At 33.2% G+C, this 26,401-nt stretch overlaps 1 protein-coding gene and 1 pseudogene across 1 annotated transcript; one reads left to right on the top strand and one right to left on the bottom strand.

Moving 5' to 3' along the window:
• Positions 1–18,366: 18,366 nt before the first annotated feature.
• On the top strand, positions 18,367–19,618 carry LOC18039649 (annotated as a pseudogene).
• A 5,070-nt stretch (positions 19,619–24,688) lies between these two features.
• On the bottom strand, positions 24,689–26,110 carry LOC112097327. The gene is made up of 2 exons (XM_024182512.1): positions 25,648–26,110; positions 24,689–24,924 (listed from the first exon to the last, which is right to left on the bottom strand). Exons 1-2 carry the CDS (start codon positions 26,108–26,110, stop codon positions 24,689–24,691), a joined length of 699 nt encoding a protein of 232 aa, XP_024038280.1.
• Between the last annotated feature and the right edge of the window lie 291 nt (positions 26,111–26,401).

Raw genomic sequence — 26,401 nt, forward strand, 5'->3', positions numbered from 1 at the left:
ACCAAAAAGACTTTTTTAATTATTTAAAATTACATTAGCTAAATTAACACCACAGAAATAGAAGTGCCATAGATGCACCTTGTGTAAGCCAAAACTTGGAAACCTGAGGTTGATATATCATTGGGAGGCCACCTAGAGAAGGAGAAGAAGATTCATCACAGTAGCCTTTGAGTATGTTCCCTTCTTCAACAGTGAATCCGAGAGAGGTGAGCATTGCAGGCCAGCAATTACGGGTGATAATATCAATAGCGCGGCAACATTCAGGGCTAATATCAGCCTGGCTATTAAGGAGTAATATAATAATCTCATTTGAGCATGATTTCAGCTCCATTAACACGTTCTAACACTCCGTTAGGCCTCCGCTAGCTTCAAGTCTTGTTACAAGATCGTAGTCTGGTTTCATATTGTTGTTGAGGCGATCATTCCTGCTGGTTGCATTTGCAATATTTGCCATGATGAGGCAAGTAAGGGCCAAAATGAAAAACACATGTTTTAGTCCCATTGTTATTTTCTGTTCTTTTATGTTGTGTTTATATTTATGTGGGATATCATATTTTTTGTTGCTATTTATGAATTAAGGTGAGGCAGATGAGAAGAGTGATTAAACATATTTATAAATTATTGCTTAATTTATGATCAATAAGGTTTCAATTAGAGAAGATAGTGAGTCTTTTGATGAACTGTTACATATTGATTGTGTAATAACAATCAAATTAATTATGAAAGATGAAAAACTAAATTTGAAAGAAAATTTCTCTATTTATTAGATAATAGATAATATACAAAGATGATAAATGGTGATGCCACATCACTTCTTATAGTCCCAACTTTATATAAATATATAGATGGCAACGATAATAAAAATGGTATTATCATATTAAATCAACTATTTAATACACAAAAAAATCATTATTCTAATCATTGCATTATAACTAATAATTTGAATTTAAATAAATACTTATTAGACGTTAATAGACAAATTTACTGAGAAGTTTGATTTGAATAATACCTAAATTAAATTTATTTTTTAATCCCAAAATCGAAATGGGGCAGCCAAACAAATAAACTACTTTTAAAACTAAATAATAATTTTTCAATAATTTTATTACATTTTTTTAGTTAAAAGTACTTAATTATGTTTGTCCCCAAAAATCTAATCTAGTGGTTCTATAGAGAAATGAATAAAATTCAAATTAATTTTTAACTCTATGTTTCTTAAGATTCAAGTGACTAATTAAATAAAAAATTTTAAAACTATTCAAAATCACTCTGATGTCCGTCGGACATAAATAATAGAGAATTTTCTATGCAGGATAGGGGCCTAAATGAGTCATTATTGCTGACGTATTTGCTGATGTTGTTGGGTAAAGTAGACACGCAACTTAAGTGAAATTGAAAAATAACGAGACACAAAATCACATGGGCACACCAAAATTACGTGGTTCAGCTTTTAGCCTACGTCTACTGGCGAAGACAGAAGGAAAATATTTTACTAGTGAAAAAAAATTATAAGTATTATAGTATTTTATCTCACTACCCAAAATCCCAATACACCCAAACTCTCAAATCACTATAACAAGAGCTTATAATTTCAAGCTCTCTTAACTCTCTCCCTAAAATGCTAAATCGCTCTCTCTCAATCGAATGAATGAGCTCTCCCTCATCACTTCTTTTTATAGGAAATATCACGGCCAAAAAAGTCAACAATTGCATCAAAAATTCAAACAACACAGCTAGCAATCAGACCAAATTTTAGCAAATTTTCCTCCACCAGCTAAGCACCGAATTTGGTGCTTGTAATGTCAAAAAGGGATGTGGAATTCTTGCTCTTCTAGAAAGAGCAGCCCACCTCATTTGACATTCTCCCACTTGGAGATTAGATTGGGGACCAATCAATCTCTACACCATCCTTTCTACTTCGCCTTAGTCATGTTGCTTACCTTTCTGCTAGGCCATAAGAGGATCTACTCCAGATAAACTTGTCTATATTGATTGGCTTGGTCAAAACATCTGCTAGGTTCTCCTTGGTATGAATTTTCTGTAAATCTACACTTCAATCTTCCATTACTTCTCGAACGAAGTTATACTGTACGCCTATGTGCTTTGTCCTAGAATGAAAGGTTGGATTCCTTGTAATATGCAAGGCACTCTGACTATCACAAAACATATGAATTTTCTATTGTTTGTGCCCGAGCTCCTCCAATAACCTTTGTATCCAATTAGCTTCCTTTCAAGCTTGTGTAGCTGCCATATATTCTGCTTCGGTTGTAGATAGAGCCACAACGATCTACAGTTTTGAAACCCAGCTTACAACTGCTCTCGCAAGTGTAAACACATAGCCAGTAGTGGATTTTCTTTTATCAAGGTCTCCTGCAAAATCTATATCCACATATCTCTTGACAGTAAACTTTTATCCTCTATAACATAATGCAACATCTGAGGTTCCTTTAATATATATCAGAATCCTCTTCATAGCTATCCAATGCTCTCCACTAGGATTCGCCATGTATTGACTGACCGCTCCCACTGCTTGTGCAATGTCTGGTCTAGTACATATCATAGCGAACATCAAACTTCTCATTGTTGATGCATACGGTACTCGAGACATCTCATTCCTCTCTGCTTCATTGCTAGGACACATACTTGAGGATAATTTGAAATTAACAGGAAGTGGGGTAGAAATTGGCTTACAATCGTGCATGTTGAAGCGTCGCAGGATTTTCTTCAAGTAGTTCTTCTGAGAAAGCCAAATCTTCCTGTTATTTCTGTCTCGTGAATTTGCATCCCTAGAATCTTGTTTGCTAGTCCCAAATCCTTCATTTCAAACTCCCTAGCCAATTGTGCCTTCAATTCTTGGACTCGATTTTTGTTGGGGCCTGCTACCAACATATCATCCACATATAACAACAAAATGATGAAATCATTATCTTTAAACCTCTTGTAATATGCACAATGGTTTGAACTTGTTGTATCTAAGGCTTATGATAAAGGAATCAAATCTCTTATGCCAACACCTCGGCGCCTGTTTGAGACCGTATAGAGATTTGTTCAACCTGCAAACCAAGTTATCTTTTCCCTTTTCAGCAAAACCTTCTGGTTGGAGCATATAAATTTCTTTTTCAAGTTCTCCATAAGGAAATGAAGTTTTCACATCTAACTGCTCTAGATGTATGTCAAATATAGCACACATCGCCAAGACTATTCTGATTGTCGTGAGTCGAACCACCAGAGAAAATATTTCGTTGAAGTCAATACCTTCTTTCTGAGCATATCCTTTCACCACCAATCTTTCATGATACCGCTCCACTTGGTCATTGTCATCACGATTGATCTTGTAGACCCATTTGTTACTAATGGTTTTTCTTTCATGTGGTAGTGGTACAAGTTCCTATGTCTTATTTTTATGTAGAGCCTCAATTTTTTCCAGCATTATTGTCATCCACAAAGCAACATCTGAGCTATTTAAAGCTTCATGGAAAGTTGATGGTTCTCCATTCTCTGTTAAAAGATAGTATGCAACATTAATCTCTGTGACATAATCCGAGTGCCACGATGGCAGTCGTCTCTCATGAGTTGACCTACGAATTTCTGGAGCCTCGAACTCGACTAGTTCTTATTGCTCGTGCTCTAGTACTGCTTTAGAAGAATCTGAATCTTTTTTTTTTAGATTATTTTTCACATATACCGGCATAGTCTCTGACTTTTCTTTTCAGTGCTACCATCATCATCTCTTCTTTGTAGTTGATCTTCTACAAAGATAACATCTTTGCTGATAATGATCTTGTGGGTAGTGGGATCCCACAGACGATACCCCTTTACTCCATCAGTATATCCCAAGAAGATAAATCTTTTAGATTTTGGATCCAACTTTACTCTTTTTTGGGCATTGTACATCACGTACACAGGACATTCGAATGCATGTAGGTGAGAGTAATATGTTGGCTTTCCAGTCCACATCTCCATCAGAGTCTTCTATTCAGTTGCTGTAAAAGGCGACCGATTTACTATATAATAGGCAGTTTTGTCTGCTTGTCCCCAGAATGAATTAGGTAGGCCCGCAGTCCTCAATATAGCTCTTATTTTTTCTATAAGAGTTCTGTTCATCCACTTTGCCACTTCATTTTGTTGAGGAGTGTATGCCACCATAAACTACCTCTGAATACCTTATTGCTTACAAAAAGCAAGAAACTCGTCGTCTGTATACTCTCCATCATTATCTGTCCTCAAGCACTTGATCTTTTTCTCGGATTCAAGTTTAACCCGCGCTTTGTACTGTTTGAACACTGGAAACACATCTGACTTTTTCTTGATTGAGATACGCCCAACATCTCCTAGAATAATCATCAATGAAAGCCACCATGTACTTTGCACCTCCCATGGACATATCCGGTGATTCCCAAACATCAGAATGAATCAAATCTAAAATGTATTTACTTCTAGCAACAGATCTACTGAACTTTAATCTATGCTACTTACTTGTAACACAATGCTCACAAAATGGTAAGCTTACCGATTTGAGCCCCGAAAGTAATTTTCGCTCAGAGAGAATTTTCAAACCTTGTTCTGACATGTGGCCGAGTTTGAGATGCCACATCATCGTTGATTCTTCTCCATTAGAAGCGACACATGCATCAGCTTCCTATAGTGTTTCTCCTTTAAGCATGAATAGATTAGAACCGATCTTTTCTACCTTCATCAATACAAGCACGCCTCTAGTAATCTTCATGATCTCATTTTCAACATGAGTTTTGCACCCACGACTATCTATTTGTCCCAAGGACAATCAATTTTGTCTTCAGGCCTTTGATATGTCGTACCTCCTTAATTGTGCAAATTGTACCATCAAACATTTTGATTTTAATAGTACTAATACCAGCGACCTCCAAGGCATGATCATCTCTCAAATAAACAGATCCTCCTGAGATAGATTCATATGTGTGGAACCATTCTCTCTGAGAGGTCATGTGCCAGGTAGCTCCTGAGTCTGTGAGCCAGACATCGGATAGTCGTTTTCTGCCTTCTGAAACAATTGTTGCCTCGCTGTAGAGAATTTCAACATCATCTGAAGTACTTGCTACACACCCCTGAGCATTTGATGACTCAGGTTCTTTGCACTCTCTTCTCTTCTGGTTGTTCCAACACTTTTCTTGACGTGCCCTTTCTTGCCACAGTTGTAGCATTTAACATTTTTCTTACTTCTGGATTTTGATCTACCATGATTGTCTCGTCACCAATAGCGCCTCTACTTGTTGCGAACTTGTTTGTCTGTCTTCCTTACTTTTCCGCCTGCTCTCCTCATTTAATACGAAGGCTGCAATATCGTCGAAAACTAGACTGTCTGCTGGGTTGTTGTTCGTCAGGTTGATGGTGAGTTGATCATACGAATCTGGTAGACTTTGAAGTAGAAGCTCTACACATTCATTTTCCTCTATTTTATGACCCAACGTTGTAAGTTGTGAAAATAGAGTCTTCAAGGTGTTGATGTGGTCAGTCACTGTTGTAGATTCCGCCATTTAAAGAGTATAAAGTCTCTTTTTTAAGAAGATCTTATTGTGCTGCGACTTAGCCTCGTACAATTTTGTGAGAGTATCTCATATTTCCTTTACTGTCTTTTTCTCTACCACACTGGATAATACTCCATTCGCAAGTGCCAAGTGTAGATCAAAAATAGCATTGTCGTCTATCTCATTCCACTTGTCATCAGTTATCTCCATAGGTCTTTCTCCAATTGCTGTCAAGTAATTATTTTTCCTCATTATAACTTTTATCTTCATTTTCCACAACAAAAAATTATTTCCGTTGAACTTCTCAATTTTGTATTTTGCCGCCATCGCTTTTCACTAAAAAACTAACTTTGCTAGGATTGGCACCAATCGTTTCACATGAACAGTAACTGTATACGTGAACAGTACCGTATACGTGAATAGTACTTTTACATGAACAGTACCACCGACTTCAAAAAATACAACCAGTAGCTTTGATACCACTATTAGGAAATTGATGGGTGAAGCAGACACGCAACTTAAGTGAAATTGAGAAATAATGAGACACAAAATCACACGGGGACACCAAAATTACGTGGTTTGACTTTTAGCCTACGTCCACAAGCGAAGACAGAAGGAAAATATTGTACTAGTAAAAAAGAATTACAAGTATTGTATTATTTTAGCTCACTACCCAAAATCTCAATACACCCAAACTCTCAAATCACTATAATAAGAGCTTATAATTTCAAGCTCTCTTAACTCTCTCTCTAAAATGCTAAATCGTTTTCTCTCAATGGAATGAATGAGCTCTCCCTCGGCACTTCTATTTATAGGAAATATCATGACCAAATTTTAGCAAATTTTCCTCCACTAGCTAAGCACCGAATTTGGTGATTGTAATATCAAAGAGATGAGGAATTCTTACTCTTCTAGAAAGAGCAGCCCACCTCATTTGACTGATGTAACGATCCTTTTTTTTTTAAATCTTAATAAGTGAAGATGCTGCTAAGCTTCTTGACCCCCCCCTCTTTTTTTTAACAATTGACAAAGTTTAAATAGATTTATTTAATGTTCTATTTCTCTTATATCTAATTTTTTTTTAATACATAAAATGGGCTACTGAGTACTGAGCATCAATATCGTTCGAAATTGTAAATTATTATATAATTTTTTATTAAAAAAACCTGTAAATCAAGGGGCTAGTCTATAATGCCTGCAGTTGAAAATTCCTCAATGGTAGGAAGTTAACGAAGGGAGTTAATTCATATAATACGTTGTCTATATTTAAGCTAGTTTCTTGTTAATGACAGATTGTACAGAGAAAACGGATTCGCACTTGGTGCTGATCTATATGCATACACAGTCATTAGGTCTTTCAAAATCCAAATTTATTTGAATAAAAGCATTATAGTAAAAGAATTGAAATCTTGGAAAACATGGTACGATAAAATAGATTATGCATTTATTGTGATCTATTGTTCTGTACAATTAATAAAAAAGATTGTGTGGTAGACTGATATTTAACTGTTTAGTATGGATTACGCAGATCTTGTGATCTATAAATTGTTCTGTTGTATGGATTATATGTGATAATACCACACGCCCCCTTTTGATCTATTATAATTATTTTGGTTGTAAATTTCTGATTGATTTAATTTAACAGCTGGGATTAAAACAATTGAGATACATATTGGCCAACAAATTAAACCTCTCAATTAATTCCACTAGATACTACAAAATCAAACTCAAAATTTTAAGACTCTATTAGATAGATTGAGATTTAACTGTTTTTCTGATCCTGTAAGAAGTCAAGTCGTTAGAGGAATTAAGCTTCCATAATAATTAAGGTCAACATATGGTCATCTCAAAGCCTATAAATTAATCTGGCTTAGCCAATTATTTATATGTTACATCATCAACTGGGCATTGTCTTTTACAGAGATAAAGATTTATTTCTTTCATCTTAATCAGCCGAGTTCCAGATTGCAGGCTTGTTAGTGATCATGCAATCTCTACTTTATTTCTGAGCATTGAGTAAACTTATAACATGGATGATACATCATTAGGGTCGTCCCAGTACAAATAACAGATCTATCTGCAAAAATTAGCAATATGTATTGTCCAATGATGAATTTGAAATAACATGGGTACTTAAATAAATAAAAATAATTAATTTTATTGAAAGCAATAGGGTGCGTATATTTCCACCCCACTATTTTTATAAACCCACCCCACCTTCATAAAACAATTACAATAAGTTCACATTATTTTATAGAATTACAAATTAATAATAAGTTTGAATAATTAATTAATTAAATCATTCTTATAATATTTTTTTTCTTACTTTGTCTTTTAACAATCTTTAACAATTTAAGGTTGTTTTAATATAAGTTTAATTTAACTAATTTACCCTTATAATATAAAATAACCAAATTACCCTAAGAAATATATATTATTGTAACTAATTGTTTAGGCATTTAGATTTATGTTTTATAATCTAATATGTTTTATATAAAATTTAATAAATTTCAATACTCCAAATGTCCTAATTACATCTCGTTAGTTTAGTGGAATATTAATAATCATACTAAAAAAGTACTACTTATACATAATTAAAATATACAAATTTTTTGTATAAAAATTTATTAAAGTTAAAGTAAATTTTTAGATATTCTTGGTACTTTTACCTTATGAGGTTAGAATAATTATATTAATTTATGTTAAAACAACCTTATTGATCAAATATAATAAAAAAAATAGTCTCATAAAAAATTAATTAATGAATATGGATTTAATTGGTTAAATTTTTAAATTTCTTCTTAATTTGAATTTTTAAAAAATAATGTGTACTTGTTATAATAATTTCTTAAAATTGGGGTGGGTTAATAAAATTTATGGGGTGGAAATATCACCACCCAAAGCAATAAATTGTAGAAAGTAAAGAACATTGGTATTTTTACTTTGAACCACATCCAACTATTAAGCAATTTATTAAGGATAAATAAGTATCACAACCAACGGGACTAGAACAATTTAAGACTCCCTTGTACAAATTACCGTAAATTATATACATTTGTTGGAATTAACCTTGCCTGAGATATTATTATCACTGAGATACAATCCTCTAAAAATAGAGCAATTAGACAAATTTTTTAAAGTTTCTCCAATGAAGAGACTGCCATCTAGTTTTAACCACGACAAGTTTTTCAAGTTAAGCACAAGGTGTTCAGGGATTTCACTAGTAAGTTGATTATTAGATAAGTCCAGACTTCTCAATCCGTTCATGTAACCAAATGAAAAGGGAATGCCACCATGGAAGGTATTTCTAGGAAAGAAAAACTAACCTCTATACTTCCAAGTCATATGCACTGTGAATCGGCAATTGTAATTTTCTAATTTTGGAGCAAGTTACGCGTGTAATATAATACAGATTTTAATATCTATTGTAAGTTGAACAACTCTGCATCGAAATTTCCTAAAAAACACCACCACATATCATGTTTAGCAACAGATTTTATATGTAGTTTATGTATTAAAAAAAAAAGAGAGAAATTTGGAAATGAAGTTTTATCTTCTTCTGCAATTCCTCTTTCAAGTGCTTGAGGTGGAAGTGACACCAAGCGCCACTCTCATCACATGGCCACATCTTAAAAAATGCAGTAACAGCAAAATCAAACTCTGACAGTTCAATTATGTTTCTTAATCACAAAGTAACCCAATCAATCAAAATCCATTGGTGGAAGCGGTTGAATACAAGTATTGCAAGTTGTGGTGAAACACTCCAATCATAAAATAGATCTAAAATCTATGGGAGTAGATTATCACCCTATTTGTGATTGAAGAAGTATCCCCAGTAATGATGTATTGTATAATTGAATTCACTTGCTTAATTTTCATCTTCATCTTCATCTTTTACTTGAAGTAGTAATGGACGTAAAACCCCCCACAAATAATAACTTGTTATTTTAATTTTTAACTTGTGTCTACTTCATCCCTATTGAATCAAATTTGGAAACCATATACCTAAATGGTATATCAACTCAAATTGTGCTATTAATGAATTGTTGTCATTTGAGGCTTTTAAGTTTTTTTATTATTGGCATCGTTGTCTCAATAATATTATAATTCATTTATTTCTTTTATCATGGATTTGTTTCCTTTTATCAAAGATTTATCTAGTTTTGGGAATTAATTAAGATTAGATTATGTGAAATATTGGAGAATATTTTTCGAGGCATAAAAGAAGCAAATTGGCATGTAAATGAGGATTCCATATCAAACAATTTTAAATAAAGATGACTACTGCATTGGTAAGTATATAAAGTATTTATGTAATATTGGACTCTTATGGAAATATATCCTAGTAGCAAGTATTTATAGAATATTAGACTCTTAAGGAAGTATAACTCAATGTTCCTACTAGGGTTTGAGTGAAATACTACTCTTGTATAAAGAGAAGTACTTCACACATTGAAGCAAGTGAAGAAAACATATCATATTTTATATAAGAAAAGCAACCAATGGAGAGAACAAGAAGAAAACTATTTGGTCGCATATGTTGTTTTATATCTCAATGATGTTTTAGTCTTTTTCATCAAGTCTTCATCATATCAAGTCTTTCATTAGAAATTCATTATATTTACTTTGGTCTCTTCGGGATGAAGAGATTGTTCGTTTTGTTAAGGGGATCTCAAGAAAAGTAGCAAACACATTTGAAGACGAAGGGTTCTTACTAAGTAAGGTAAACTAAGTTAGATACAACGAGGTGGTGACAAGAGTGAGTGGGTGTTTGAAATTGCATAAGAATTCAATAGACTGTAATCTTTTCATTACTTAGTGAATTGCTTATTGTCTAGGCATGCCCCCATGGATGTAGGATTGTGATCTGAACCACGTCAAAATCTTTTGTGTGCTTTACCTTCTGCATGTTATTGATTCTAGTGTATTTATGATGAATGAATAGTAAATGAACAGTGCGATGAGTAGTTACGATGAGTAATGCTATAAAAAGTACATGTGAGCAGTAACATGTATGAACAATATGGCACGAACAATAATTGATGAACAATGCTTTTAGGATTAATTCATTAGGGGACTTAGTTTTTCTTTTTCTTTTTTTAAATTTTGCCCAACTTGTTTTAATAGATCTAAATTTTTAATAAGTGGCATCAAAATGATGTCACTAACAATTTATTTAGTGAGATTTTAAGATCTTGATAACTATTTGTATTAGATGCAAAGAATGACTACTTTTATTGAATCCATTGATATAAGAGTTGTGGAATGTGTAAGAAAAGACTATACTTTACCCACCATGTCTGATCATGATGGAAACATAATTCTTGAGCTTGTGAATGAATAGTCCAAAAACCGAAATTCAATAATCTGGCTTTAATTCCTAGGACTCATTATTATTTTCAATGGAGTGGACATCAATCGACATGATTTAATGATAAAACTTCTTAAGATTGCTAATACTTCATATACTCTTAGTAAAAGAATTTCTGAGGAAGTATCAGTTAGAAACATCTTGAGATCTTTGTCTTGTAGATTTCTTATTAAAGTTGCAGCTATTGAAGAACATTGATTGGCACCATGACCAGAAATCAAGTGATTAGCAAACTTGAAACTTTTGAGACTAATCAATTGAAGAAGAAGAAAGCAAAAAGTATTGTTTTTCAAGTTGAGATGCTAAATTCAAAGAGTGATATTGATGATGCCAATGACACTCACGATGGAATTAAAGATGTGCAAAAATCCCTGGCTATGACACCAAGAAGGTTCAAAATTTAACTTGAGAAAATTCTGGAAACAACAACAAGAAAAAATTCTCCTTAAAGCCACAACCTGCACAAAAGTGTAAATTTTCTTCCAATTCCAATTTGTTTAAGACTAGTATAATTAATTCAAAGTACTCGATGTAGGGCCTGTGATGGTTTTAGTCATATTTAGACCAATTTTCTAATTACATCTCGAAAAAGAAGAAAGTAGTGCAAGCAACATGGAGTGATAATGATGACTTGAGCATTGATGATGACAATATTGTTAGCGGACTTGTTGTTTATGATAAAAAGTTGGAACTTGAAGATTCTGATGATGAAAGATCAAAATCATGTGATGTTTCTCTTCCTTGTTATTAATGGATTCCTCCCGATAATAATGTTAAAACCTCAAGTGTCAAGTCAAGTGATGAAGAATCTAATTCAGAAGCCAAAAGTAGTCAAGATGTTAATACCATTGTTAGAATTATAAGTGAAGCATATGATCGCATGTATTCATAATGGATAGTGTATATTTATGTGCAAGATTTGAATCATGTCCCAAGAAATCTCATTTGCTTGCTACTAAAAGAATTTTTCATTATTCGAGTGGGATAATTGATCTACGTCTTTGGTATCTTAAAGAGACTCACATAGATTTAACATGTTATTCAAATGTTGACTTCGTTGGATATGAAGTCGATAGGAAGAGTACTAGTGGAACTTGTCACTTTTTAGGTCACTTGCTTGTCTCTTGGTTCAGTAAGAAACGAAATTCAGTTGCTTTTTCAACCACCGACGTTGAATATATTATTGCCATTAGCTATTGTGCACAAGGTATATGGATGAAACAAACCCTTAGGCTTTGTTTGGATGTTTGATAAAAGGTGTGATTAGATTAATTTGAAAGATAAAGAAATTAATCAATTCCAAAGTCATGTTTGACTGTCAGAACTAATAAATAAGTTCAAAATTTAGTCTTACATTCATAGGACTATCAATTTCCATTTTCATGTGAGTTTAGATATGATTAGATATCTTACGGTCTAAATTTGTTACTAACATCAAAAGTTTATTCAATAATTTATTTTTAACTTTTTAAAATTTAATATTGAATCAAAATTTTAATTCAATAATTTATTTTAACTAGTATGTAATATATTAAACATAAAAAAATTATTCAATTATTTAATTACAATAATATTGAAATCTAAATATTAAATTTAACAGACAGTAATATGATTTAAAAAATAATATACTATTTAAATAGTTATTTTAGCTTCATTAAATTAAATTTAACATAGTCCTATCCGACACTATACCAAACAAAAGGCAATACTATATAATCCAATCTAATCATAAGAGTTAATCCAGTCCAATCCGATCTTCCAAACATAGCCTTAGTGACTATGGGATTAAATTTGATCATATGCCTATCATGTGTGATGATACAAGTGCTATAAATCTGTCAAAGAATCCTATCCAATACTTTAGGACCAAGCATATAGAGATTAAATTTCTCAAAACACTTTAAAAAAATGGAAAATTGCAGATCGCACTTGTAACCTGCTGGCTTTTTCTTTGCAGTATTTTATTTTCAAAGCATGTACGGGGCTTGTTAAAGTGTTTTGAGGTTGTTGGTTCACTATTTCATATATATGATTGAGCATGAGGAATTGAAATTTGATAAAAGTAAATATGAAAAGGTAGATGCCGTATTATTCAATTATTATCGATTTAACGGATAATCATGTTACACGTTGGACATTTTCATGCATAATTGAGCGAAGCTAGGAATTTCGAGTACTATACTTGAGAAAAAATAGCTGCCAATAATGACTGGTAAAGTTTAATAAGAGGGGCACCATTGTCGGGAGGAAGACTTTTCTCAAGTATCGTCCACGGATTCGGTAGCTTTACAGTTGTTCACTTCGCATTGGCTCATCAAGTCTTCCACCACAAATTATATTAACCCACTTTGACTTGTCATCATTGAATCAATAAGCAGAAGTGAAAAGCGATAAAAAATGACATGCAATCTCATCTTAATCCTATGGAGATAAATTTTGAGTGATGATATAGTCATAAATTTTTGTATAAATTTATCTTGTATAAATTAATGTGGTATTAATTTATTGGTTGAATAAAAATATAAAATAATATAAATAAATTATGTGGGTCAAGAGATATTTAATTCAATTAATGAATTAATATCACATCAGTTTGTACAAAATAAATTTGTACAAGAGTTTGTGACTATATCATTACTCATAAATTTTTGGGTAAGTTTTTCGTTAATTTAAAATTTGTCCTAAATTATATTCTTAGTTTAATTTTTATTTAAAGTGAGCTTTTTGTCATCACTATAGAATAATTATTAAGGGAAAGGAGGAAATGCATGTATGATTATTAAAGTAGCACAAAAGAAAATACATAATCCGAAAGAGAGATAGCCTACCCAAATAGGTTTAAGTTATTCTAATTTTAATTTTTTATTTAAAATTTTAACATATATCTTCAGTTATTGATTTAAATAATTTACTGATAGATAGTTGAAAGTTAAAGTAATATTTAACTTTTCACCACACGTTTGAAAAGTGTAGATTATTCGATCTCAACCATTTTCCTTTAACAAAACGCTGGTGGAGTCGATTATTAATTTATTATTGTAGGGTAGCTAGCGGAGTTCAGCCGTTTTAGTGCTTTTTTAATTGTTCAGATTTTCAGTTGATCAGTTAACAAAATACATAATTCTTGGCCAGACGGGATGTTAAATAAATTGAAAAGACAAAGAAAAAAAAAACCACTAATGGGAACTTGTTTGTCTGCTTAACATTTACAGCTGCTAAGTCTTTTAAGGCTTCAATTATCATGAGTCCATTTGTAAACAAATCGACAGGGATCAAATTTCAAGTCATGAACTTCGATCGCGTCAACGTCATGAATCGTGTGGTAATTAAAATTTGATGTTTCTTTGTCATTTTTGTCACAAACTCTATGATCCTTATCTTTCGCTTTGAATTTAACCCTTAGTAAATTACTGTTTTATTTGACAATTAGATGCACTTAGAGAGACGTGTTAAACACTCCCAACAAATTTTCTTTTGATGACCTGATAGAAAATTGTCGTGTATACGTATTAAGGGATTTTATGGTATTGTAGTTGGGTGATATAGTTTTAAGGTATTTAGTAAACATTGGGTGGTAAAGTTCTAAGGTATTTAGTAAATATTTGTTATTGTAATTTAAACTTTCTTCGTATGATGAAAACTTATATGTCTGTGTTAGTTTTTTTAAAATTAGTATTTAGAAGTCATATTCACCTGACACTACGGTCCTTCTATAATATGGGCACCCTCATTTTTTTTTTTATGCAGACACACTTTTAAGACTTGTAATTTAAGATAGTTAGTTTTTAAATTTATTAAACTTAATTTTTAAATTTATTAAACCATACGACTCTATAGCTCATTAAAAAATAAATCTATTAAATCTCAGGGCTTAAGAGTGTGTTCACATTAAAAATAAATAAAGGCGCCTGCACTTGGGAATGAATATATATTTATCACAAATAAATAAAGTGGAAATTAAATCAATAAAATCCAAAGTAATAAATCAATTACAAGAGACATATATTTCTACATGAAAATTCATATTGAAAAAAAAAAATACAAGACCGTAGTCTGATATAATCTTTCATTATATTAATAATGGAATTACAATATAATTTTTTTTAGATAACACTAGAATTTAATAACACCAAGAATCTCAACAATATTGACTTACAGTGATAGTCTAATAAATGTCACTCTAACAAGTAGGTATATCAAATAATAACTAACAAGAGGAGAAAACAAAAATCAAGACCAGTAAGAATGTAGAGAGTAATACCAGGAACTTACCATCTAATTCGGGAGAAAATGGAGTTAAATTGACCTTATGATCATCCAATTAAAGATTGAAACAAGTTCACGCTACTATCTTCTTTATTCTCTCTCGTGTTTTTCATGCTTTATAATGTAACAACCGCCACTTGCTCTCCTTTTTTCTTTTATAGCCAGGTGATTTTCAAAGGTAAATTGAATGGGAATTTTTAATTAGTTCTTACTTGTTTACTTTAATTACTTAAACACCTAAACTAATGAAAATTTTAGGCTTAGGCTACCCAAATGACATGGATCCAACAAATCTCTCCTTCCAGATCATGTGGGAGGCTAACCAAGCTCGTTTTCTATTTAAAGGTTTACAACTTCTCCTTGGGTAATGATTTTCTCATCATATCTAACATCATTCTTCGCTGTGTAAATCTTTTCAAGTTACAACTATATCTTCTCAAGCACATTTTGTATCCAATGATTTCAATATACTTGGATTTCAAATGGTATGTTGAATTATTTACCCAGTGAATGGCACTTTGACTGTCACAGAACGCAACATAGCTTTTTTATTTCAAATCTAACACTTGTAGGAAATTTTTCATCTGCAAGGTTTCTTTGCAATCTTTAGTGATTGCAATATACTCTACTTTTGTGATAGACAAAGCAACATATTGCTGAAGTTTGGAATGCATAAGATTTGTCCTCTTGTAAAGATGAGCAAATATTCTAATAGAGATTTTCTAGAATCGACATCTCCTATCATAATTGCATCTATGTACACTTGTAACACAAGTTTGTCATGACCAAAACATAAACATGCCCTGGAAGTACCTCTGAGAATTCTGAGAATACATTTCACTACTGTCCAATGTTTTTTGCCTGCATTACAGATAAACCGACTGACTACTTTAACTGCATGAGCAATATCTAGCTTTGTACAAACCATAGCATTTATCAAACTGTCAATTGATGAAGCATAAGGAACTCCTCTCACCACTTGATTCTCTTTCTCACTTGTAGGATAATGCCTGGAACTAAACTTGAAATGACTTGCAAGTGGAGAACAAATAAAATTTTGCCTATGTTAAATCTTTCAAGAATCCTTTCAATAAATCCTTCTTCAAATAGCCATAACTTCCTAGTTTTTCTATCACGGGAATTTTAATGCCAAGAATCTATTTTCATGCCAAGATTTTGTTTTGCTAGTCCCAAGTTTGTCATTACAAAAGACTTGCGAAGCTCTTTCTTTATCAATCTCACTAATATTCTAGCCAACAATCAACTTGTCAACCACATAAAGTAAAAGAATGATACCACTTGTTGGTAGGGTCTTGGCTAATGATTTTTAAATATCCAAATCAAAAGGCTAACCTATTTGGTGGAGTGGCCTATGCTACTTATGAACCCTACTAACTCCCCTTTACTAGCCAATGTGGGACACAATTCAACACTCTGTCAATCGAATAAAACCACTGTCGGACCCAAGTCTTTTCATCTGACACTCTTTAGTTGTTTCACCATCATATTCTGACTACTAAGATTTAGCTCTAATGCCATTTGTTGGGGTCTTGGTCCATCATTTCTAGCCTCAACAATCTTGGCTTACAATAACAGCCTGATATTTGTTTCTATAACAAGTGAGTATCTCAAATAGCAGCCAATGAGAGAATAAAACAAAAATAAAGACTAGTAAGAATATAGAGGCTAGTGCCAGGAACTTACCTTCTAAATTTAGGAGAAAACAAAGTTAAATTTACATTCCAATTATCCAATTGAAGATTGAAACCCTTGCCCTTAATACAAGTTAATGCCACTACTGTCTTCTTTCCTCCCTCTCATCTTTTTCACGCCTTGCAATGTAATTTTTCTTTTATAGTCACATGATTTTCAAAGCCAAATATGGCATTTTTCAATTAGCCCTAATTGGTTTCCTTTAATTACTTTAAGCACCTAAACTAATGGAAACTTTGGGTTATGACCACCTAAATGAGGTGGATCCAACAAACTAATAAAGGTAAGTTACTTGAATTTATAAGTAGAATACGTCACTTCATCCAGTAGACTAGTCTTTTGTGCTAAATGCTTATAAATCCTATGCTAAGCCTCCCAACATGTATGACTCTTTCGCTATAATAAATAGAGCTCAAACTCATCTAATTTGCATCAAATATCAATTAGCCCTACTTAGCCTAATTGAAAGGAATTTAGATCTATTACAAATAGATGTGGGCAATTAAAAATAAAAAATTAATTACTTAATTAATTTTCCTAAAGTACTATTCACTGTTACTGTTTACTGCAACTATTCACCGTTACTGTTCACGCTTACTGTTCATCCGTATAAAAAATATTAATTTTCCAAAAACACAATAAAATGTAGAAAATAAATGACACAGAGATTTTTACGTAGTTCGGATTAATCAATTCTACATCCACGAGGCCACGCCCAGATGAAAAGCAATTCACTAAGTTGAGATATTACAACCTATGGATTTACCAAACTTAAGATTCTCACTTACAGTTTATCACCATACAGTTTACTCAACCTTAGACTGAATCTGCTTCTCTTGAATAATCTCTACCCCTCTTGATCCATGATCCTCAAGGTACTTCGTAAAGTGATCAATCGTAATTCTGCAATACTTTAACGTCTAGTGATGCAAGATCCACATAGACTCTCCACAGAGATGAAAAGAAGATAAGAAAACAAATCAACACAACATGATGTGCCAAATCCGGATTCTCTAGGGAGGAGGCCGAATTTTGCTTCTCTGCTTTATGCTCTGTGTTGTGCGATCAACCTTCAATTGTTAAAGACCTCTCTTTATATAGGCACTAGAGTTTTACCAAAATAGTAAACGTTAAAAGACTTGGATTCTTTCCAAATAAGAGTTTCTTTCCTCTTATAATTCCTATGAATCTGAATATAAATAAATATGATCTTTTAGTCTTGCTTGTCTCCCAAGAAATATCTAGATCATTTAATGACTTCTTGTTTGAACCAAATTCTTCCTCTAAATAGATCTCATGCGCCAATTATAGAATCACACCATTAATTGACTTGCTAAATTAGACATCTAATTAAATTAGTAAACAAATATTCCTAATAAATTGGAATCTCACTAAATTAGAGAATTAATAAATTAATCCCTATTACAAGATATGCAATAAATAAACTTCTAGTTTAACTAGACTTGCTATAAAATACCAACTCTATAAATAATGACCTTAACACTAATAAAGATGAATTTAAACGATCGAGAGCGTGATACTGAGCTACTTGAAGCTCAAATTCATGTTTGAAATCACATTTTCAATTTCATAAACTCCATGACACTTAAATGCGCTTTTCAACTAGGCATCCCAGATATTATCAACAAACATGGCAAACCCATGACCCTCAATGAGCTTGTTAGTGCCCTAACAATAAACCTATCAAAAACCCAATGTGTTATCGCTTGATGCACATCTTGATCCACTCAGGCTTCTTTGCACAGCAAAAGCTAGTTAGCAGCGGAAATAATAATGACGAAGAACAAGGTTATGTTCTAACGAATGCTTCTAAACTTCTCCTAAAAGACAACCCCTTAAGCGTGACACCTTTCTTGCAAGCCATGATAGATACTATTTTGCTATCACCGTAGCATCAACTGAACAGTTGGTTTAAAAACGACGATCCAACGCCGTTTGGTACGGCACATGGGAAGACTCTTTAGGAGTATGCTGGGGACGAGTCGAAGCTTAACAATTTCTTCAATGAAGCCATGGCAAGTGATGCTCGGTTGGCAACAAGCGTGATGATACAGAAGTGTAAGAATGTGTTTGAAGGTTTGAATTCGTTGGTCGATGTTGGTGGGGGCACAGGAACGGCAGCCAAGGCCATAGCTAAAGCGTTTCCAAAGTTGGAGTGCACTTGTTTTGATCTGCCGCATGTGGTTAATGGCCTTGAAAGCGATTTGGTCAATCTCAAATATGTTGGAGGGGATATGTTTAAGGCAATTTCCCCAGCTTACGCTGTTCTACTCAAGGTACGTGTAATAATTTCTATAGTTTAATTAAAGTCGTTTCTTGAGCATAAAATTAATATATATACTAGAAGGATCTCAAATTACGTATGCACATCATGTATTCATTTAATTTTCCATTCTAGAGTCTTCAAATAAATTCTAATATTATTGGTGATGATAAGTAGTGGATATTACTTGACTGGAATGATGAAGAATGCGTGAAGATTCTTAAAAAATGTAAGGAAGCAATCACGAGGGATGGCAAGAAAAGGAAGGTGATTATAAAAGACATGATTAAAGAGAATAGAAAAAAGGATTATAAGTCTATTGAAACACAACTCTTCTTTGAAATGTTCATGATGGTCTTGCTCACTGGAACAGAGCGAGATGAGAAAGAATGGGCCAAGATTTTTGCGGATTCAGGTTTTAGTGATTATAAAATTATTCCCATTTTAGGTTTAAGATCTCTTATTGAAATTTATCCTTAAAAAGTATTTATGGCCACTAGAGTTTGCTAGTTTCAAGGAACTTTATTAAGAAAACAATCCATATTCAAATAACAATCCGAGTTCAAATTCCGAGAAAATAAGAATTTAAATTTAAATTGAGTAATACCTACCCTTCTATCTTTTAAAGGGAAAAAACAAAGAGTTGTTTAGTTATGCCACAATTCTCATATCAAATGCTTGTTTACGTATTGTAGCAACATTTTATTTTACTTGGATTCTCCATTGATTTGAACTTACCTAATATATATGTTGGCTACAAAAAGAAAACACAAGTTGTAATATGCGAGAGTGCTAAAGAAATGGAAATTTTGTGAAGTAAATAAAAATAAAATATTCTGCACTATTTATATGTTTTAGCGGATATGTCCAAGTTGAAATTATTTTATATAAGAAAGGACAATGATAATTTGGTCCCTCTTATATACTGTATGTACTACGTATTTAAATTAGGTCTCCAAGACATTTTCAATATTCGATTTCATCTACGGCGTTTAGATCGTAATGGAGAAAGACACACTATATATTGAAGGACTACATTGTTATTGAATTTAAATAATCTCTTACAAAGCTAGATGAGATGTACCAAACGATCTTCGTGTACGCATAAAGTGAGAAAAATTTCCAAGTTTCCAATCTCACTCCTAGGGAAAATGTTCCAAGTTTCCAATATTCCCCTCCCCAACCCCCCCCCCCCCCCCCCCCCCCCCCCAAACAAAAAAAAAAAGAAGAAGAAAGGGGAAGAGGGGGATTTAATTCTTGACTTGGTAACGAGTAACGAATATATTCCATTCACCTAGCCACTTGCAATTCAATTACTTTTTTTTCCCTAATGCGTTTATAGTGAAATGTTAGTTTTATTAATGGTTAGAATTTCAAGCAACGTTATGAACAAGTTTTATTAAAGGAATGGCAATGATAATAAAAATGGTATTATTATATAAAATCAACTATTTAATACACAAAAGAATCATTATTCTAATCATTGCATTACAACTAATAATTTGAATTTAAATAAATACTTATTGGATGTTAATAGACTGATTTATGGAGAAGTTTTAATTGAAAAATACCCAAATTAATTTTATTTTTTAACTTCAAGATTGAATTGGGGCGGCCGAATAAATAAAACTACTTAAGGCCACTTGGGTAGTTGTTCTTTTTTTTTTTTTTAGGACAAACATAATTAAGCACTTTTTGTTGGGAAAAATACAGTTTTTTAAATTTTTTATAAAAAACTTTTAAGATCGCTCTCATACAATATATAAGAATTTGTAATCTAGAAATCGTACCTTAAAAATTCAATTTAGCTTTTTCCGATGAAGTGATTTAGGCTCCCAGATCACGATCCGTCACCACCACGCTTGTTAGATCACGAACTGTCACCAATAATCTTTCAGGTTATGACTCAGGTTTGATCTGCACTTAACGTGTGGGCGCCTTTATCACTACCAAAGCAACTAGCACGAGAAGATTTTTCTCTCAACAATAGAGAGAAAAATCTTTTTCTCTGATCTGTATAAAATGACTGCTCTCTTTTTTTTTAGAGAAAATAAGCCTTTTTATATCTCCCTTTGATGAAAACCCTAGGCTCCAAAAATAAAAAATCAAAAATCAAAACTCACGTTGCTTGCTTTTCTTATAGGGGACTCATCTTGTAAAATAACATAAGGCCCCTTACTCACAAGTTAATTAAATGAAGCCTCCCACTAAATGATATATTTAGGCTTTTGACCCAAGTAGCTAGTTATCTTGCTTATTAATCCAGTAGTGGCGCAGTCAATTAAATGAGCTAACCCGGGAATTATTTGGGAACATACAATAGTGGCTATAATAATTAGGTCTGTAATTAAACTAGCCTAATTATTTAATTCCAAATCAACTCCACTAAAAGATTGGAATTGACCTCTATAATTGTATGCTCGAATAATAATTCATCCCAAGCCACATTGATTTCTTTACTGCACAATCCTTTGTACCACATCATTAATTAAATCGATATCTCAACTGTCTAATCAATTTAATTACATCTTGTTCCTTTATACTTACTGGTTTTCTCTAATGATCATTTTCAACATACTAAATATGTTGACACACTTTAGCCAGAGAATTCTATGATCAAGTGCCGAAAACCCATCAAGAGATGTATTGTACAAATTCTATATTGTTAATCCATAACTCCAATACTCATAATTGCTCCCACCAAGATATTGGGTAATCTTGCCACAATTGTGTGTGGTGCCCATTGGTAACTCAAATGGAATAACAATTACAATCATAAAATCATAACTAACTCAAGATTAAGATTACAGTAAAATTAATGCCTCTGAGATTTAATAAGTCTGATAGTCATTTTAATGTTAATTAAATCTCATATGTGATCCTGTTCAATGTAATGGTACTACATCAATAAATTCATACATGATTAAGACAAATCATTCAATGAATTCATTACAGTCTATACTTAAATAAAGTGCCCAACTTTATTTATCAACTGCGAACTAAATTTATTTAATCATAAGATAACTTGTATTTATGTCTTCTGTGAATCCACATGGTGATCACATAAATACATATAATATGATTAAATGGGCTTTAATAAAAATATTATTGCAATTAAGATATTTAAATAAAATACCTCATTAATTTTATTAATCAGAAAAAATGTTTATTACAATTAAATAAACACATATGCTTTTAAAGAGCATATTTTCCCAACAATCTCCCACTAGCTCTCAAAGCATATTTGGCATCTCACGCATGCCCATGGATTCTAAGTGCAAGTTAAATGGTTTCCCAGGTATGGCCTTAGTAAAAGGATCTGCCAAGTTTTGCTGTGACGCAATCTGAGTAACCTCCACATCACCTCTCTGCACTATATCCCTTATAAGATGATACTTCCTCTCAATATGTTTTTGTTTCTTGTGGTTCCTTGGTTCCTTAGATTGAGCTACCGCACCACTATTATCGCAAAATAGTTTTAGGGGTGGAGTTACAGCCTGTACCACCTCAAGATCTTGTAGGAACTTGTGGAGCCATACAGCTTCTTTTGCAGCTTCGGATGCAGCCACATATTCATCTTCAGTTGTGGAGTCTGCGATACAAGATTGTTTCACACTCCTCCAACTAATAGCTCCACTTCCCAATGTAAACACATAGCCGGAAGTTGATTTTCTGGAATCCATATCTGACATAAAATCAGAATCAGTATAACCCACTGGAATGAGTTCATCACCAGAATACACAAGCATATAATTTTTAGTTCTTTTCAGATACTTCATTATATGCTTGACTGCAGTCCAGTGTTTAGGTCTAGGATTAGATTGATATCTACTAACCATCCCTACCGCAAAACAGATATCTGGCCTAGTGCAAAACATGGCATACATGAGACTTCCCAAAGCTTCTGCATAGGGAACTCGTCTCATTCTCTCTATCTCTTCAGATGTTTTAGGTGATTGATCCTTAGAGAATGTAATTCCATGTCTGAATGGTAATAAACCAATTTTGAAATTTTTCATGCTAAATCTAGCCAATTTCTTATCAATATAGACTGCTTGAGATAAGGCTAAAGTTTTATTCTTCCAGTCTCGTAGTAACTTGATACTAAGAATATAACTTACCTCTCTCAGGTCTTTCATATCAAATTATTTTGCTAACCAACTCTTTATTGCAGTCAATACTCCTATATCGTTTCCAATTAGGAGAATATCGTCTACATAAAGAATTAGGAAGGCTACATATTTTTCTTGAATTTTCTTGTACACACGTGGTTCATCAATGTTCTGAAAGAATCCAAACGATTTAATCGCTTGATCAAATTTGATGTTCCATGACCGGGATGCTTACTTCAATCCATAAATGGATCTCTGCAACTTACATACCATGTGTTTTTGGCCTTTTTGTATAAATCCATCTGGTTGCTGCATGTAGATGTTTTCTTTAAGATGCCCGTTAAGAAAGGCAGTCTTGACATCCATTTGTCAAATTTCATAATCTAGCACTGCAACAATGGAGAGCAGAATCCTGATGGATTTAAGCATAGTAACCGGAGAAAAGGTTTCCTCATAATCGATTCCCTCTTTCTGAGTAAACCCTTTGGCTACTAATTTTGCTTTAAATGTTTCCACCCTTCCGTCTACTCCTCTTTTTCTCTTGTAGATCCACTTGCACCCTATAGGTTTTACCCCATTTGGTGTCTCTACAAGTTCTAAGACTTTATTGGAATACATAGATTCCATTTCTTGATTCATGGCCTTTTTCCAAAATTCAACATCTCTATCTATTAGAGCTTCGTTGTAACTAATGGGATCTTGTACATGTTCATCTGAGATAGCCGTATAGGTTTCTCCCAAAAGCATGTATCTCGCAGGTAACCTAGTTACCCTCCCACTACGACGAGGTTCTAAAAGTGATGGTTGTTCAGGGATAATCCTGTGTTGATCATCTGGTTATTGCTGTTCTTCCTGTTTTGTAACAGGCGTTGAAAGCTGAGCATCAACCTAATCACTTGACAGTTCTTCAAGTATTACCTTACTCTTAGGTTTGAAGTTATTCATATAGTCTTCCTCGAGGGAAGTGAAATGTGTGCTCATGATCACTTTCCTATCTTGAGGACTGTAAAATAAACCTCCCCTTATTCCTTTGGGATACCCCACAAACATACAAACCTCAGAACGTGAATCCATTTTGTCTGCCTTTGGTTTCAGCACATGTGCTGGTGATCCCCAAATACGGACATGTCGTGAACTTGGTGACCTGACCATAATTCTATTGGGGTTTTAGGCACTGACTTAGATGGAACTAAGTTCAAGAGGTAAACTGCAGTTTCCAGTGCTAGTCCCCAAAAAGAGATTGGTAATGATGAATAACTAAACATAGATCTCACTATATCCAAAAGAGTTCTATTTCTTCTTTCAGCTACCCCATTTTGTTGTGGTGTTTCCGGGGCAGTCAACTGAGATATAATCCCATTTTCAACCAGATTCTCTTTGAAATCTCCTGAGAGAAATTCATCACCTCGATCAGATTGAAGTTTCTTTATGTTCTTATCTAATTGCTTTCTGTCTCAGCCCTATACTCTTTGAATTTCTCAAGAGCTTCAGACTTGTGACGCATCAGATAAACATAACCGTATCTTGAGTAATCATCAGTGAAAGTGATGAAATACTCATAACCTCCTCGAGCTTGTACATTGATTGGTCCACATACATCTGTATGTACCAATTCAAGTGGTACTGTTGCACGTACTCCTTTGGCCGAGAATGGCCTTTTGGTCATTTTCCCTTCTAAACAGGATTCACAGAGTGACAATGATTCATTTTCTAATGGACCCAAGAGCCCATATTTGATCATTCTCTGTATCCTATTTTGGTTTATATGACCCAAGCATAAATGCCAGAGGTAACATTGGTTGGAAGAAATATTTCTTTTTTTAGATAAATGTGTATGCTCATCATTATTGATCACTGTGTCATGCATAGAATGGATCATTGGACTTAAATAATATAAATTATCTTCCAATGTACCAGAACAAATAAGTCTCTTATAATGAAAAATAGAAACAGAGGATCCAAAATTTACAGTGTACCCTTACTTTGACAAACAAGCTACTGAAATTAAATTCCTCTTAATGTCTGGAACATAAAGACAATTATTCAAAACTAAAGTTTCATTATTAAAAGATAATAAAACAGATCCAATCTTCACTGCTGACACGAACTGACATGTCCCTAACTGCAGCTTGACGCTTCCTTCACTTGTTTTCCTGGTTTCCTGAAACCAATAAAGTGAATTAAAAATATGATTAGTTGCTCCTGAATCCAACACCTAAGTGTTAATAGGATTCTGAACTAAACATGCCTCAATTACAAAAAGATTTCCCATACCTGATTTCACAATCTTAGGGCAATCATTTTTCCAGTGACCTTTCTGTCCACACTTAAAGCATTTGCCTTTCAACTTGTCATCTTACTTGGTAGACGGTTTCTTTTTCCCAGCTTTCTTCTTACCTTTGCCTTTCGGCTTAGGCCCAGAAGATGAACTTTTTTCAGTAATATTTATGCTTCCTAGAGATTTCTCAGCACGATAGATCTCTTCAGCAGAATGGAGTTCGTTCATCAATTCAGTTAAGGTTATGTTTCTTTTATTCATGTTATAATTGACCTTAAACTTCTTGAATGTTTCTGGCAGAGATTCTAGCACCATGTCAATCTTTGAGTTATCATCGATTTGTGCTCCCTGAATCTCAGCCTTATTCAAATAGTCCATCATTTTGAGGACATGATCACGAACTCTTGTGCCCTTCCCCATTTTATTATTCATAATTCCTTTCAGCGCTGCTTGTCTCGCGGAGCGAGTACTATGCCCGAACATCTGTTGGAGACTATCCATTATTTCAGTGGCAGTCTCGAAGTTCTGATGTTTGGTCTGCAGAATATTAGAAATCGAGGCTAAAATGTAGCACTTTGCCATTTCGTTGGCCTTTTGCCATTTCTCATAAAGCCTCCTCTGATTTCTATCAGCATCTTCCGCTGGAATTGGAGGGCACGGCTGGGTTAAGACATATTTATAATTTTCAGCAGTTAGGACAATGAATAGATTTCTTTTTCAATCTATATAGTTATCTCTAGTGAGTTTGTTTTGACTCAGAATAATAGTAAGTGGGCTTAGGGAAGACATTTTCTAAAAAATAAAACATCCATGCATAAATAATTTGAAATAATATTTACAATAAATGACAAAAATACATAAAACCATAAATGG

The sequence above is a fragment of the Citrus clementina genome, unplaced genomic scaffold, assembly GCF_000493195.1.
Source record: "Citrus clementina cultivar Clemenules unplaced genomic scaffold, Citrus_clementina_v1.0 scaffold_6, whole genome shotgun sequence".
Lineage (NCBI taxonomy): Eukaryota > Viridiplantae > Streptophyta > Magnoliopsida > Sapindales > Rutaceae > Citrus > Citrus x clementina.

Bases quoted from the DNA above. Each gene is read 5' to 3' on its own strand.
- LOC112097327 (XM_024182512.1), bottom strand. From the start codon at position 26,110: ATGGCAAAGTGCTACATTTTAGCCTCGATTTCTAATATTCTGCAGACC. The intron at 24,925-25,647 runs GTAAGAAGAAAG...AATCCTGTTTAG, and splicing joins GCCTAAGCCGAAAGGCAAAG to AAGGGAAAATGACCAAAAGG.